The 17429-nt window shown below is 39.5% G+C and overlaps 3 protein-coding genes across 5 annotated transcripts in view; all 3 read right to left on the bottom strand.

The window, feature by feature from the left end:
- Positions 1-592: 592 nt before the first annotated feature.
- Positions 593-8068, bottom strand: LOC144024427 (uncharacterized). Of its 2 annotated transcripts, none has more exons than XM_077530691.1 (6): positions 7928-8068; positions 7582-7695; positions 6318-6358; positions 4318-4428; positions 4108-4245; positions 593-1129 (listed from the first exon to the last, which is right to left on the bottom strand). In XM_077530691.1, exons 3-6 carry the CDS (start codon positions 6321-6323, stop codon positions 1043-1045), a joined length of 342 nt encoding a protein of 113 aa, XP_077386817.1. In that variant the 5' UTR covers positions 6324-6358; positions 7582-7695; positions 7928-8068; the 3' UTR covers positions 593-1042. The 2 variants fall into 2 exon arrangements, with proteins under 2 accessions (XP_077386817.1, XP_077386826.1); XM_077530700.1 differs by having other exon boundaries at positions 7788-8057.
- A 1992-nt stretch (positions 8069-10060) lies between these two features.
- Positions 10061-12063, bottom strand: eif1 (eukaryotic translation initiation factor 1). Its single transcript, XM_077530678.1, has 4 exons — positions 11835-12063; positions 10964-11127; positions 10560-10661; positions 10061-10491 (listed from the first exon to the last, which is right to left on the bottom strand). The coding sequence occupies exons 1-4, from the start codon at positions 11863-11865 to the stop codon at positions 10447-10449; spliced, it is 342 nt and encodes a 113-aa protein (XP_077386804.1). The 5' UTR covers positions 11866-12063; the 3' UTR covers positions 10061-10446.
- A 175-nt stretch (positions 12064-12238) lies between these two features.
- srsf2b (serine and arginine rich splicing factor 2b) overlaps positions 12239-17429 on the bottom strand; it is a 5410-nt gene continuing 219 nt past the window's right edge. The window contains exons 1-4 of one of the 2 annotated variants that reach the window (XR_013284756.1): positions 16995-17429; positions 15401-15680; positions 14568-15000; positions 12239-14448 (exon numbers count right to left, since the gene is read on the bottom strand). The exon at positions 16995-17429 is cut by the window's right edge and continues 219 nt beyond it. Coding sequence is in view for 1 of the 2 variants with exons in the window: in XM_077530641.1 (XP_077386767.1) it covers positions 15416-15680; positions 16995-17374 (645 nt within the window). In the remaining variant the exon portion in view is untranslated. Of the gene's footprint in view, positions 14449-14477; positions 15001-15400; positions 15681-16994 lie in introns of those variants that run through there. The other variant, XM_077530641.1, reaches the window with a different exon arrangement.

Below are 17429 nucleotides of genomic sequence, written 5' to 3'. Positions count from 1 at the left end.
TATGTAAACTTATGAGCGCACTGTATGGCGAGGAAAAAGGCTGAATGTCCATAAAATCCAAAATACTGTGACATGAGGAGCAGTATGCATGTGAATTTAGGTTGACGAGTTGTAACATTATTGTGTCATTAAGCAAAGTTTAGCTATGTTTACAGTTGTGCTCATCAGTTTACCTAAACTTTGAAGCAAAAGTATTATAAACACAAATAATAATTTTAATAACTTACATCGATAACAAAATAGACTGGTGCACGTGTCATGAATCCAACAGTGAATCTGCATCTATGCCTAACTTGTGTGCGGAGTATAAACATTCCTAACGTGTTAGTGAATGAAGCTCAATGTGAAAATAACGGATTCCTCCTGAATTTTTGGGGGAGATTTGGTGAAAACACGAATTTACGCCATCCTATATGAACATTATGCATGAACATTTGCGAACTGTACGGTTAATGCCTGCCGTCGTGCACTTTTTGTTGCTAATTGTCAACTGTGGCTCTGTCAAGCCCTTTAAGACTGTTTTATGATTATGGGCTATGCAAATAAACTTGAATCTGATCAAACAAGAAAAGAAGTCACATTTTTCAACATTTTAGGGTTTAATGTTTGTAAAGTGTAAAAAAATATACAGATATATTTTTCATGATTACATAACAGTCAAATGTGTTCAAATGGTCAAAGAAAAATAAACTCAATGGCACCATTGTGAGGCCGTTAAGGACTTTCACGCAATTCAAGACAAGGATGGCACTTCGACGTACGTGTTGTGTTCAGTCCATTTCATCTAAATTGTCCACTGCAGTGCTGATTTGTAAATGTTCTTCAACACATTGTGTTGAGTCCAACTCAGCTATGTGAAATGATGATTTTTTTTTTTAAATGTTGTTTAATTGGAGTGTGATGCATGACTGGGCGGCACAGTGGTAACTGGTTAGCACGTCCGCCTCCCAGTACTGAGGACTCGGGTTCGAGTCCAGGCTCCGGCCTTTCTGGGTGGAGTTTGCATGTTCTCCCCGTGCCTGCGTGGATGGATGATGCACGACTACTTGATGCGGATCTCGAAGCACAGACAGTTGCACGACTCGCACTCGGGGGGCTGACACGTGCATGCGCAGTCCCACTTGGAACACTGCAGACACAAACAGCAGTCAGCGTCACTAAGGCAGGTTTGTGTGTGGGTCATAATATATAACTATTAGGGATGTTCAATACCACTTTTTTTTCAGTCACGATAGTAAATACCGATACCATCACTACAGAAAATTCTCCCCAAAAATGACATAATTTTAAAGAAAGACCTATATATTCCAATATAGTATATTTTCCTAGAAAAATCATCGAAATTAATGCCAATTTACTCTTCCTCAAATTTTTCATTTCTGGTTCCTGATCATAAGAACAAGAGAGCGGGCGATACTGTTATCAGCCACCGTCACCAATACCAATACCTTAAAATAAGGCTGGTATCGGCACCGATATACCTGGGATCGGTACTCGCCGTCAAGGAACTCAAAAGTTGCCTATTTTTCATGAAAAAGGTCACAAATGCTAAGATAGAAAATTCATGTTTTTTTAGAAGGACAAAGGTTGTAATGTGATAAAATTTATTTTTTAAAACACAAATTCAAGAATAAACCTGTTTTTTCAGTACAAAATGGGGACATTTTATGAGAATAACATTGTAGTTTTCAAAGAAAGTATGTGGACCCTCGCATATTTGTGGTTCTATATTCGCAGATTCACCAATTTGCAAAAAAAAAATGTAATCTATCCACAGATTTATTCTTTTTATTTTAACCCATTTCCCAATTTATCAATTTATTGCTGTTTTGTTTTTTACCTGATTGCCTGATTATTTGTGTTTTTGAACCTGTTCCCCTTCGTGTTTTTTTTTTTTTTTTTTTTTACCAGTTTCCTGTTTAACTGTTTTTGCTTTTTTAACCAGTTGCCCCACTTGTTCATTTTTTAGCCATCCCTATGTCTTTGTTTTTTGTTTTCTTAATCCAAATTCCCACTTACTTGTGTATTTTCTCAATTATTTTCTTTATTGGCAGTTTTAATTAACATAAATTATTTACCGTATATTCCAGACTGTAAATCGCTCCGGATTGTAAGTTGCATGAGCCCAAAAATACATAATTAGGTAGAAAAAAAAAACATTCATTCATAAATCACATGGCGTATAAGTCACATTTTTTGCAGGTAATTTATTTTACAAACTAATTGAACAAAAACAGACATTAAGTTAACTTGCAAAGCAAGTCATAACATGAATAAAAGAAAAGAGAACAGGTTGAATAGGTGTACGATATGCTAACACAATGAAGGTTCACTACTTGCAGTTTGTAGTCTGTAGAATATGATTTGCTTTTGGTGGGGCATTTGTGTTCAGTCGTTCTAGGTTTGTAGGCTAACGTTTACTGTTTAAATATTTCATTGTTAAGGAGGAGGAGATATTGGTGCGTGTCTCAAATGCCCTCTTCTGGGTGTCTGTGAAATTATATACCCCCAGTATATATATATTTTTTTTCATGTGTAAGTTGTGAGTTTAAGTCGCAAGAACAGCCAACCTATGACACAAAGTGCGACTTATAAACCCTTCAAAGTTTGTAAACAATGTGACGCAATTTAATTAAAGGGCGGGGCTTAGCTGGAGGCAAAAACACCTCAGTGGCGTGTGGTTCTAACACCGGTCAGCATATTTTCACAGAAAGTTCATCGGAAAGGACGCGGAAAACGGCCATTTGAGTTAATATGTGAGTAAACTGACTCCCCACGACCGTGAATTTTACTTTAAAAAGTTAACTCTGACTGATGGGCCGATATTTACTGACCCCTACGCACTCACGCACTGGATAGATGATTTAACGGGACTACCCACCGTGCAATGGCCGGACATTTGAATCTACTTTATAGAAAAACTGAGCGTTTATACTAAAGATGAACTGAAGGCCTATAAATCATTAGATGTCTACAACTAACTACATCTTGAATGAACATGTTCAAAATTTAGAAAATAACAACTTGAGCGAGGACTTTTGTGTCGTGCGGTCGCAAGTGCTGCCAAGTCAACGACAGGGGCAGAAGACGAGGATATACGAGGCATGTACCTCTCCTACAAAAATTTTACAAGAAGTTATCGGAACCATTGTGGGGGCTTTCGCCTCGACAAAACTGAAACATACAGCTAACGTTTGGTTAGCTAGCGGTTAGCATTCGCGCATGTAGCATGTAAACACTGACTTTTTATAAGTCCATACATGTAAAAATAACCCCTTAAATAATGACTAAGTATTTCAATCACAACTAAGTCTAGGCCATATCATTGTCCAGGCTGAATCTGATCTGGCTTCATCTTAACTGATATGAAGTGTGCGCTGCAAACACGAGCATTGTTGATGATAATCTCAGACAGTCGAGTCCTTTCGCCTAATCACGTTTAACCACAGCCGTCTACGATTACTTGACTGGCAGAGGCTGGGATGTGATAGAATTTCAAGTTTTTATTGGTGCTTTTACGATTCTGGCAACCAAAAACACAACAAGACGACATTTTCTACAAACAACCAGCGTTGTTTACTTCTAGCTGCACTTCCGTTGCCTGCAGCGGCAAGTGGCGTCATCATGACGTAGGCCATGAAGGGGTCCATAGTCCGGAAAATACAGTAAAGATTTTTTCTATTCACTGTCTTAATTTGATAACCGAACCAGTTTCAAAACCCTATTTTGAAAACTTAACCCTAGTTTAAAACCCTAATAATTTGAAACCCTAACTCTACTTTGAAAGGTGAGGTTCCACATTCTGATTACCAATAGATGATTGCATCCATCACCCAAGCCTCTAAACGCTGTCATAAATTGTGACCCTACTTTGAAAGCCCAACACACTAGTTTAAAAACCTGTGCAGGTGTTTTTCTATGTTGATGCCCCTCAATCCCAGCCAGATGCCACTTCCACATACCCGTAAATAAACAATCGGGTTGCTGTTTCTGTGGGGTCGCATCCCCTCACGCCACCCTGCCACACCTCATACCTCCCCATTGGGCCCACCTTTTGAACGTCCCTGCCCGTGTGTACAACGTGTCGCGTTTTGTGCGGCCTCTCACCGATGGCAGCGAGCAGACGTCCATCAGACACAAGCGAGGCGTAGGCGGCCGACAGTCGCACGACTGCGCCAGTCGGAAGCAGCATTCCCAAATGGAGAAGGTCGGACAGCACGAATCGCACGCCAGCTGACAGCGCTCCTTCAACACAAGGCCACACGTGTCGGTTGGGTTGCTAGCTTGTTTGTTTGTTTGTGGGTAGCCGCCACAAACCTTGAAGCAGAATCGTATCCAGAGGACGAGGGCCAGGACGAGCATGTACAGCGTGATGGCCGCCAAGATGATGGCTGGCAGGGGGACAGCCAAACCCATAAATGGAACAACCTTAGCGCAAAGAGGGAACGACATTAGAGAGGCGTTGTGCTGACTTGACATCGGCTCATTCAGTCCCACTTCGATGGGATGTTGTCTTTTTTTTAATTTTTCTTTAATGAAACCTACATCAGCCTGCCTGGTATAAGATGCTGTTATATTTGCTTGTTTGGGTTTTTAATTGTACCATTTGCTGTTAGATTTTTAAATCAATTATGAGTTTGATTCCTTGTATCATAATGACAACTATGATGACTTGTTATTGTTTTTCTGTGTTTGGTTGTGAGTCACTGTTGCACATCAAATTGCCCTTCGGGGACAATAAAGATTTATTTATCTTATCTTATCTTATTTGGGCTGCATGTCGGGCTGGGCAATATGGCCAAAAATAAAATATTTCGATTCAATTAAAATTAAAGTAATAAATCCAACAAACAATTTGTTTCATTTATTGTGTGCTGTGCAGCGTTCAAACAAATATAATGTACAGTATACGGATTATAAATCAGTTTTAACCTGTTGTGTACTGAAAGGTTTGGTTCCCAAATGCAGACACAAATAAGATTTTCTCCATTTATTCACATCGAGAGGCAGAAACTCAGAGACACTGTACACAGAACAGTTGGACAATAATCCAGCAAACCACACACAATTCTCAAACTGCACCCACAGACAGTGAATCGTAAAGGACTAAAGACCCACATCACATAGGTCCAGAAATCACCTAAAGGATTAAAGGTTGACATCACGAACATCACGTTTCGTAAACAGACACTTGTTACATCAGTACCTAAACCAGTGTTTCTCAATTCCGGTCCTCAGCTCCCCCTAGCCAGCCTGTTTTCCATGTCTCTCAATTCCCAATGCAGCTGATTCCAATGACAGCTAATCAGCCAGCTTTGGAGAAGCCTGATAACGATCCTCACCTGCGTTGCAATTGGGAGACATGGAAACCAGGCTGGCTAGGAGTGCCTGAGGACCGGAATTGAGAAACACTGACCTAAACAGACACATAACAGGTCATGAACTCAGGCGCATGCGAGCCAGGCCATGACATAACCTAAACGAAACATTTGTATCTTGTGCAAAACAATAACTATTCATAGTTTGTGCATAATTTGCTTGAATGCTACAATTAAGAAATTAGTAACTATTGAAAACGTATCTTGTAAACCACTCAGTCAGAATTCTGCCACATGTGCAAAAATAACTCACAACATTTGGCTATAAAAGAATTTAAGAACAACAGCTTTTAATAATCCAGAAGTCAATAGCGTGTATTTATTTATATGCCCCTCGATGTCCTGATTTAGCTCATTTTCAACCATGTGATTGATAAAATGGTAAACTAATCAAATTAATTTGATTTATTGCCCAGCCCAAGCAGCAAGTAATGGTTATTCTAATAACAGCATTTGTCTTGAATTGATTATGCTTCAGTTACTGGTCTGATCCATAAATCCATCAGAAAATCTGAAAAAATATTAATTGGTGCACCGCTAGTTTTTATGTTTATGATTGTGACATTTTGTTTCATGTAGAGCGGCAAATAACAGTTATTTTAACAGTCAATCAATCTATTGAATATTTATTTAATAATCAATTAACTTAAATGAAAAAAACTCTTAATTTCCATCCCTTTATTCAGACAATATTATTTCAAATTGACTGTGCAGACAATGCACTAATATAAATTAGGATTTAGTCACTGGTTTGGTTCATAACTGACTAATCGATTATCAAAACAGTTTTTGATTAATGTGAAAATCAACGACTTGTTGATTAATCAATTGTTGCACCTCTAGTTTGTGTATGCTTTCATGTTCTTTCAACTTTGTAAACACCTATTTTAAAGGAACTGTAGAAATAAAGTCAAGATTGTCATGATTATTCTTTCTTACACTCATTCTCAGCCAACACGAAGGTCACATGTCCAGGTTACCTGTAGAAAAAAAAGAAAAAAAGAAAAAAGAAAGCAAAGAGAATAAAAAGAAAGAAAAAACATTGTCATATAATGCTTACGTTTATCATTTCACATGGTTGCTTGTGTGTCTTCTGATGTCTCGAGAAGCTCCTGGGTTGTCATGGTTACCACCCAGCTCTACTGTCACTCAGCTACGTAAGCTCAGAAGGAAATACATTCTCTGAGTAAACTATTGGCACAAAACATGATTCAAACAAACACAAAAAACACAGTACAGGCCAAAAAGTTTAGACATACCTCTTTCAATGTCTCTATAGCTTTATTCTCATGACTATTTACATTGTAGATTCTCACTGGAGGCATCAAAACTAAGACTGAACATGTGGAGTTACTGTATGCACTTTAGAACAACAAAAAAAGGGGTGAAATAACTGAAAAAATGTTTAAGATTCTACTTTCGTCAAAATAGCCACCCCTTGCTCTGATTACTGCTTTGCACACTCTTGGCATTCTCACCTCTGGGAACTCCATCAATACTGTTGGAAAACCACTTCACGTGACTACTTTTGAAGTTCATTGAGGGAATGCCAAGGGCCAAGAGTGTGCAAAAATATCATCAGGGCAAAGAGTGACTATTTTGAAGAAACTAGAATATAAAACATGTTTTCAATTACTTTTTTTAAGTTCATAAGTTCATGTGTTCATAGTTTTGATGCCTTCAGTGAGAATCTACAATGTAAACAGTCATGAAAATCAAGAAAATGTGTGAGAAGGTGTGTCCAAACATTTGGCCTGTACTGCATATGAAAGTGTGTGTCCTAAGCACGGTGTTTCAGTGGTTCTCAGCACATACGCCCACTCACCTCTGAGGTTGAGGGTTCAGATCTGAGCTGTGGCCTTCCAGTGTGGAATTTGCATGTTGTCCGTATGCTTCAAGTGACATTTGTTGAAGACCATCAAATTATCCGCAAGTACAAATGTTTGTCTATATGTACCCACTGGTTTGCGACCAATCAATTTTAGCACACCAAATCTAAAACTCGAGGACAAGTTAATTGGGTGCTTTGTGCCATCTAGTGGAATAACTTAATTATTATGCTTGTGTACTGTAGTGTCTGAAGTACAGTACGGTTGACTAGTAAAGATTGAAATATTTGTAGAATATAATAATTGTAGGCCCAATTATCTGAAATTGGATAATTGATATGTCGTGGATTCTCAATCCTAACCCACGTGCTCACCTGGTGTCAGGGGTGATTCGAGAAGAGATTATGTTGAGGTTGAAGAGCCAACTTGTTTTTCTTCTTCTGGGTTGACGTCAATGTCTTTTCTTCGTCGTCGTTACCGCAAAGTAGCTGTCAAAAACAAAACATGAGTCGCCTGTCCGATATTGTCAAATTACAAAAAAAAAAAAAAAAAAAAAAAGAGTGCTGTTAACGTAGCCTACTTTGTAATTTGTACGCAAGTCGGTCGTATAAAACTCTGTATTATGTATTAACGTAATAGTCTTTTGTTGTGTTGTTGTTGTTGTTTGACGTTAGCAGAAGCAAAATGGTGCTTCGGTGCCATTTTAGCACTCAATCGCACCTAAAGTTTCCCAAAAAGTAGTCCGAAGGCAGAATGCGGCCACGTCTCCGGTATCTGACGCTGGACGAGAGGAGAAACAAAAAATTTGGAGGAGTATCTCGTGTGCCGATTCTTCGCAGCCATCAACAAACTACAATGGCGGCAACTGCGTTGCCATGGAGATCGACGGCTCTAGAAAAGGCTCAAAACAGATGAACGCGAAAATGACGTCATGTAAAAAGCTGTATCGCTTTTACTGTTTGCCGGATTGATACACACTTTTTAAATGACACATTTTCTCAAAGTAACACTACATTAATCTGTGTGAAGACACTGCTCGTGTTAGTCTCTCAAAATAATGATTTAATAGAGTAGAATATCCTATTTCTGATATTTCCGCAATGAAGCGCAAGGCAAATGTTTCATTTACACGGTGAAAACAAACGGCGTATTGTATTGGGCTTTTTTTTTTTTTTTTTACTGTGACTAGTATACAAACCAGGCAGATTGTTATAGTAGTCAAACGACATTCCATCATAAAAAAATCGATTCGGCACTATATCGCGATACTACAGCTCGCAATTCTCTAATCGATTCAATAGGCAGCCGAATCGATTTTTAAACATCCATTTTTGATGGAAAAATATTCAAAAAAATGTCTTACTTAGGGTTAGGATTCATACCTTAAGCATGGAAGAATGTTATATTAATGGACCATTAAGCCTTAATATTTTATTTCAATCCTGTTCAAACATGAAACAGATTACAACATGTTTGTTAAATATAGTGGCTCACAGTTATAAGACTGAAGTTTCAGATAAATAAATAATACATTTTCATACAAATCTTACAGTGTACATGTGCAAGTTTACTGAATAGTATTTTCTAAATTTGAGTAAAAAAATCGCAACAATTGATTTACAAATTTGTATCGGGATTAATCGGTATTGAATCGAATCGTGACCTATGAATCGTGATACGAATTGAATCGTCAGGCACGAGGCAATTCACACCCCTATTATATATATATATATATATATATATATATATATATATATATATATTACATATATATATTAAAAAAAATATTACTTAACTATTTCATTAAATCTCAGCAAAGGTTTATATTTTCAAATGGTCTCTTCTCGTGATCTTAGGAAATTACAAAATACCAGCTACTTTTAGAATGGGTTCAGTTCGTTGCTACCCGGAGCTTGCGCGATCGGTGACGCGCATGCGCAGAAGATTGGCCGCAAACCACGGCATACACACTAGAACGAAATACCTTTATATGCCTATCGCGTTCGTAAAAACATGATCAAAAGTCAAAACAACTTATTTCTTGATGCATTATAAAGAATCTATTTTAATTATACAGGTTTTAAAAACGAACGTTTTACTTTTTATCCCATTTACAGTCTTCATTGTTTTTAATTTATGAGTCTGCGTGTGTTAAACACCTCCCCATTGGCCACACTATGTTCTAAAGAGAACAAAAATAAACCGTACTCACTCTCACAGAAATTATAATTACAGTATGTGTCAAAATGTTATCTATTCATACAAGACACTTGAGTACAGAACTGCTTTGATTTAAATTCAAAAGAAACATGCACCTGTCCTGTACCTTTTGCAGTGTTTCATATTTTTATTCATGTGTATGCAAAAATTAATTTATATTACAATTATATATATATTGTATATAGATGTATTAATTTTTGCATTTGGAAATATGTAAGTGTTCAGTTTATTAATCTCGCTTGAAAATCACTATGTAGCGCATTCTGATGTCAGATACACAAATCTTTCAATTTTAATTTTTAACAAATCTACCAAATAACTTGACATTTTGTTCAATGTTTCCCAATGGTTTTTAATTGAAACTGCCGCACGTGTCTATTTTTTGTATTCGAGGAAAGTGTAAAAAAAAAATGCAGGTGTGGCACAAGTACGTTGAAGTTTCAACTACTTTCGACTTGTTTTCAAGGACGTTTTAGTGAGTCACTAGCAGTTATGAATAAGGTCATGTGCAGAGTACATTGGCCTTAAGGCAAATGACTGCAAAGCCACTCATTGTGAAATCCTTCATGCTACTTCCCATGCAATTAGCTCACCAGCCTCTATTAGGAACCCACCCATCACCACTCAACAGTATATGGAGACGCATCATTTTATTGAAACACCTTAAAGTACAAAACAAAAAAAGTTACATGTACAGTGCCTCCTTGTAGTGGCACAGAGACCTAAAAATGGGGTTGGAGGGGATAACTCAGAAAATGAAGCGCACAGACGTCATCACCATTCATCGCGGATGTTGTGTGGCGTCTCGGCGAGTCTACGCCGCCGCAGCGAGTCTGCTCCCAGGTGGCGGAGGGCGGCAGTGGTGGTACACAGTCCCATGTTTGAACAGCTTGTTCACCTTAGCGAGTAGGAGCTGGGGGGAGGGGGCTAGCAAGAGGGGAGGAAGGAAGCACGACAGCAGCACATGGGAGGGGGATCAGGGGCGATGGTCTTCCGGGTAAGGGGGCTGCCGGTAGAGTCTAGAAGCCGTGGACTTTGAGCTGCTCCTCCTTGGCCAGGTCAATCTACAAAGACATTAGATGCCAGATGAGCTGTGAGGTGTCAACAAAGAGACTGGAGAGCAATGGCTCACCTCAATGAGGAACTGGCAGATGTGCTTGCGCTGATCTCCCTGAAGTTGGATCACTTCACCATACTCCGGGTGCTCGATCACGGTCCCATTGCAAGCAAATTTCTGTTGGGTCAAGCAGAAAACAATGAAACACAACATTTGCATTTCATACATTCACTAAACCCCCAATTCTATATACATATTTGCTTAAAAAAAAAAAATCTGTGTTTGGGCTCTAAAGAGAGCCTTTCGCACAATCACCAAGTATTTAAACAGGGTATATCAAGTTTGCCCACCATTTAATTTGAATACACTTCCAGTTAGATGCACTATGCATTTCATTTCCTTGTACTGGGGACTGAATGACAAAGTTTAATTATAATCTAAACCATCAAATGTGTGCCAAGTGGCAGGCAGGCACAGACCTTCTTAAAGGCCTTGACTAGCTTCTTCTTGTCATACTCGGCAGCAATGCCCTGGACAGTCGTGAGGGTCTTCCTGCCGTTCCGCTGTTGGATTCTTATGTGGATGTAGTCTTCTTTCCCAGTTGGGAGGCAGTCATCACCCTTAGTTGCATCAGCAAAGGGGTCTGTGGGTATAAATATAAACAATAAGATCATCTCACTCGTGGTTCATCACAGCTGGATCAGTGAAATCCCACTACTCGCTCAGGAATCCTGACTCAAAAGGTCAAACTGCGGCGTGTCTGCGCATGCGCACAAAATTTCACTCTCGATGGCACGCTTTCACTTTGGAAGAGCCACTAAAAATTATAGCAGGCCAACTTTGACATCCGCGTGGGGATTTATAAAGTGAAGACAACCATGGAATGATATTATTAAATAAGAATAAAATAAATAAATAAAAATAATACTAATAATAATAATACTAATACTAATAATAATAATAATAAGACCATGCTGAAACACATAGGGTGGAAGGCAACGTTAAAATAACTAATTATTGACAACTTTGCTGGCATTGCAACATAAGAAAAGGAAGGGGAAAAAAACGCCGCAAGAATAAAAAGCTAACAGGCTGATAGCTTCCTGGAGGCCAAATGGCGGCCGAGTTGACCATTAGCCAGGCCAGCTAATCTGCTAATCGTCGTTGAATTTTATCTCATCACCCATTCTGGGCCAATTATAAATCTTAATTTTATACGCTAAAAGCTCCCCAAACCTAATCGTATCAGAAAAACAAAAGATAATCAACGTTATTTGAACATATGCCGCGAGGGGAAGGAAAAAAAAACAACTCACGCCCTTCCCCCACCCGTCGCTCCTAAATACTCACCAAAAGTTTGGAGGTTCTGGATAGCGGACATACGATAAGATTTGCTTTCCTTTCGGATAGTAACTTGGTTCGCGAGCGTTGCTTCGTCGGCTGAGTTGGTTTGGATCGTACTGGTGGCGTTCGGGCCTAGAAAGAGGACGACAACTGGCTAGGATTGGATTAGCTTAGCTTCTTTTTCTCCTTTTCCTCCTCTCGGTGATGCCACACAAGCTATCTCAAAATGGAGTCCCGAGACGGTGAACGGCAAGAAAAACAAGCCTTTATAGCCCCGCCCATATAACGTCACCATGCCTGTGACGTCTCGGGAAATCTGACGAATCAGAGCAGCAAATCCTCTCGGATTTGCTTCAGGCACAGGCTGACGTTATCAAATTACACGACTTTTGAGTAGCTGGCTAATGGCAGCGCGGTGACCGAAACTCAAATAGTACGAGACATTTAAAAATGGAAATTTCGGTGAAAGTTAATCAGTATCTCGTCGTGCATTTTTGCCTACAGTGGGGACTTTCTTCACGAACCTCCTGGTGTCGAAAGCATTTTTTTAAACTTGTTTCCCCCAGCATAACACATATGTCAAAATTCTCACATCATATCATTATTATCGTGGTTTACATTAACTTTTTTTCCTAACCAGACGTTGCTTATGGTTTGCCAGAGTTATGCTGCATTCAGGAACATGGGAAATTGGAAGAACCCCACTCGGATTGTCGCAGTTCCGACGTCAATGCGTTCGATGCAAATGTAAACACAGATGGATGATTCCAATCGTTTCTTGTGCCGTTTCACGCAGTCAGTACGTTTAGTTACTTATTCTGAATAACTAAATAGGTCAATAATCATGTAAATTGTTTTTCCATTCACGGTCCGTGTCTCCATGGGATCGCCATTGTCGAGTGACGTCACATGAAGCTGAGGTCTTTTTTTTTTTTTTGTCTTTTTCCTCTCCCAACTTCCCAACTCGGGCCTCCCAGTTCAATTGTCGTTCAAGTAAAAAAATTCCTGGTCGGACAAGTCTCACTTTTCACACACCTTACTTGAATGCAGCATTACTAGCCAGTACCCCCTCGGCAAATGTTGGATAATTAGCTGCATTTAAGAATCCCCTATCGGATCCAACTTTCTCATGCGGCGTCGTGTCCTTGGGCAAGACACCTCACACACATTGCCCCCAGTGCCACTCACGCTGGGGTATGGATGGTGCAAATGTTTGGTGGTGGTCAGAGGGGCCGTAGGCAGCCATGCTTCCGTTCGTCTGCCCAAGTGCAGCTGGGTTAAACCACCATGCATCTGATTGTGAATGTGTGAGTGCATGAATATATCCATTGTAAAGCATCTCAATGTCCTGGAAAGCACTATATAAAAATGATGCATTATTACTCAAAGGTAGAGTCTGGAGTTTTGTTCGTTGCAGTTTGTAAATAGTACATTTGCATTGATTTTTAATATACAAAAATCAAATCAGTTTTTACCTTAAACCAACAAATGCAATGTTCATTTATTAAACCACATAACTGAATACTTACTTGCACATTGGTATGTAGTCTTAAATCTTACTGACCCAAAGAATTGTGTTTCGGAACACAATTCTGCAAATTCAGCCAACTTCATCGCCACACTATGCTGTCTGTCATGAACCCTCCATCCTCACTCTTTCAGTCGTGGTGCACCCCTGACGCTCAACAGACATTTCATGGTCCTTAATTGTTTTAAATTTTAAGTCGCTTGTGCCGACCTTATGTGACCGCCTTCATCTCATCACCTCGGTACACGACTTTCTTTCCAGGGTCATTCTAGACGAACTAGTCTTGCGATGCCCTCTTCTTTCATCTCATCACATTTCCTACGGATCTGAATACATGACTGGATAGCCGATAGCCCATACATGCCCATGCCCGTTTTAAGTCATGCTCCTCCCATCTTGCGAGCCAGACTACTGTAAACTATACAGTATATGTACAGGTAAGACATATACAGCTCGTAGGCAGTTAGTATGGGGGGTGGGGTTTGGTCACTATTTCTTTAACAAGTAAAATAAAAATGGCATTGTATGCCGAGAAACATTTCTTGGGAGGAGCAATATGGCACTTCAAATGTCGCTACACAGCTCCACTTCTTATCTCTCTTCCAAAGCTAAAGGCTTCCCAAATGGACAAACGAGCAAATATTGTACAGGTGGTGCCCATGGGATTTGTAAAGTCAAGCATCACATTAAAATTGGCTTATTTTCAGATGCTGTCTGAGAAAACTACAATTATTCAACCTGCCAAAGTGGTTCTAAAGAACGGCGGTATAACCCGCCAGGCCCCCACCGCTTAAATTCACTCACATTTTGTGAGTTGACAGGTGTTGCTGTCAAGCCCTGACAGCAATACAAGGTATACCATCATGAACGAAGCGGTGTTTGAGAACTTAAGAAAGATGGAGGCCATCAGATTTCATGAAAAGTAGCCATTTGGGAATTATGAGGATTCCGCCCAACAGTGGCAATTAACTCTTGTCATCTTTTGTGATGGATTAAGCTTAGTGGCAGTTTATTAAAAGATGACTAACATGAATCTGCGGTGCTTCCAGAAGGTTGCAGTTGCACAGCTCCAGTCGGTGCAAGTAAAAAAACCTAAAACATGTCATAAAAAAAAAAAAAGACAATGTTGAGAAAATCTTTAATTAATATCACATGGGAAAAAAAACTTAACAAAAAGAGTTGATTGTACAAGAGGGGCGTCGCGAGCATACCGCTGAGGGAAGAATACTGCAGCGCTGAGGACACCAGCAACACACAGCAACATCTTAGCAACAACTGCTACACAACTGCGCCTAGTGCACAAAGACAAAATACTTTTAAAAAATAAAATAAAAATAAAAATAAAGAAAAAGGCAAAAAAGATACCTGCTGACTAACACATTTCGCTTTAAACATACACCGAATTTTTGAATGGGTGCTTCAGAGTCCAGCGAGGACAGAAGTGGACCCACTTGCTAGAATAGAAACCTCAGTATAGTAAAATGTCCCTTGCAACACCAACTCATTCATTTGAAAACAAAAGGTTTAAAATTGTAACGAAAAGAAGAAGAAGAAAAAAAAACCAACAACAGAACAACGCAGAAGCCATGAGGACAACCTTCTCTTGGAACAAGCGGCGTCTTGTCCTGGAACATCATCCTTCACCTGAAAGAAGAGGGATGAAAAAAAAAAAAAAAAAGTCAGCAGGTTAGGACTACTCAAGTTTAGTTACACAACAATAGGGTTGGATTAAAAAAAAAAAAAAAATTGATATTGAATCAATTTTCCTTTTTGAGCCCAATATCGATTCATAAAACCATGAATCGATTATTTAAATATCTAAAAAAGTTGCAAGCATTAGTTCAACTTTGATGATACAACCCTATAGAATTTCAGTAAATTAGTTATTTCAGGAGTGTGAATGAAACTAGTAGCATTATCACGACAGAAGAAGGTACGAAGAAGAAGTATCTCAGTTTCAAAACGTTGACTGATCCCTGCATTAAAAGGTTAATTAATTTTTAAGTCTCACTATCATTGTAGCAACACAAAATAAATTCCTTACCCGGGTCGCTGACGACTAGGGCGATTCTCCTCCGTTCTCGGCGGGTGACTTGGGTGGGCTTTTAGATCTGGACCCGGACCCTCTTTTCGGAGGGGAGACGGAGCGGCTGGCGGACCTGGAACGGGACCTTGAGCGAGACTTGGCGCTGGTCTTTTTGTTCTTGGGAGAGCGAGACTTGGATCTGGAGTAGGATCTGGAGCGGGAGCGGCTGTAACGGGATCGGCTTCGGGAGCGAGAGCGGGACCGAGAGCGGGACCTGCTGCGTCTTCTGGGTCGAGGGCTGTGGGAACATTGTTCACACACACACACACACACACGCACACATAAATAAAAAATTTGTAGCCACAATCACATAATGTCTTGTTGAATAGGAGTTGCAAGGGGATGGAACACTTTTGGTCACATTTTCTCTGTTTGGTCAAAGTTCTCTGTCACTAATTATTTGCTATTAGCCGTATGTGACTAATGATAAAAACAGTACTAAAAAAAATTAAAATAAAAAATATCACCTTCATGATAAACAGTCATAATCACCATGCCCTACTTGGTGCTTACTAATGTCAAAATTGCAGGTAAAGTCTCAAATGTAAAATTCTTACACTGTTGATTGTTCTGAAAATGAATTATTTTATAACCAAAATCACTTTTTCCCCATTGTTTTTCATGTTATTTGATAGAACAAAAGGATTGTTCAAATGTTTGAGGTACCAATAAAGCAAAAATGTATTAACATAAAAGTCATTGTTGCCATAAAATATATTTTAGCAAAAAGCTTGTTTTGTGCAATTTTTGGTTCAAAATAGGTGACGTCACATCAAATGAAACAAATGTATTCATGTACCAAAAAAATAAATAAAAAAGAAAGTAGAAATAAACATTTTGTGGTGAAAGAAGAGTCAAATATTTCAGTCGATAGTTTCTGTATATTCTACGAGTCTTGAAATATCAGTCAGAAGTTAGAACGCTCAAAATTTGTTTGTACTCACATTTTATTGTTTTTTGTTTTTTAAATGATTATATTCAAAAAGTTAATCAACACACATTGACAACCACAGTCAAGGCACACTTACAAAGATAATTTTACAAAATTATAAATTTGTATTAAATAGCATAATTTATTGCTGCATCTCATATGTATTTTTTAAGTAATTGTGCTTGAATAGATTTCTTAAAAATACAAGTGGACAGATAATCTAAAGAAGACAGATTGATCGATATATATATATATTTTTTATTAATAAAATAAAATTAGTCAATCTTAGCAGCAGTAAACAAGCTTGCTTCACTTTTTATTAGGTTACTTGTAGTTCTCGCGATTCAGGCATGGTGGCCAATTGCCGGTCACGGCAAAATAACCACTGCAAATAGCAACAAACAGTTTTTTTTGTTTTTTTTCATGACCACTTATATATATAAAAGGCTATAAATGTACAAATTTGGCGATTTTTGAACATTGAATCAAATCGAAGTGTATAACGAATCACCAAAGCACTCATCTTCGTCTGTGGGATCACCGTACATTGGTCGCCATGCTTTGCCAAACAAAGCTCCTCTGCTTGCCTTACGTTTTTTTTGTTTTTGTTTTTTTCCTTACCTTCTGCTTCGGCGACCGGAGCTTCCGTACCTCCGGGGCGGCCCTCCGCCGCCGCTGCTTCCACGACGCCCGCCGCTGTAATGCGAATCCGGGGGTCTGCCGTAGCGGGCCATCTGGACACGCAGCTCGCGTCCGTCTAGAAGCGCGCCATCCATGGCGTCCATGGCGTCCTCCGCGTCCCGCTTGTCGTAGAAGCGGACGAAGGCGAAGCCGCGGCTGTCCTTGGAGTAGCGGTCTCGCGGGATGTACACGTCCCCGACGCGGCCGTACTTCTCGAAAACATGTCGCAGGGTCTCCGGTGTGGTGCGATACGTCAGGTTGTCGACTTTCAGGGAAGTCATGCCGTCGACGTCGGGTGGAGGCCTTCCGTAAAAACTCATGACTGCAGCCGCCCGACGAGTGCTTTTCGCCTCCCTGGTAAAAAACGAAAAACTA

This window comes from Festucalex cinctus, chromosome 1, assembly GCF_051991245.1.
Source record: "Festucalex cinctus isolate MCC-2025b chromosome 1, RoL_Fcin_1.0, whole genome shotgun sequence".
NCBI lineage: Eukaryota > Metazoa > Chordata > Actinopteri > Syngnathiformes > Syngnathidae > Festucalex > Festucalex cinctus.
This window is presented reverse-complemented; position numbering and strand designations above follow the sequence as displayed.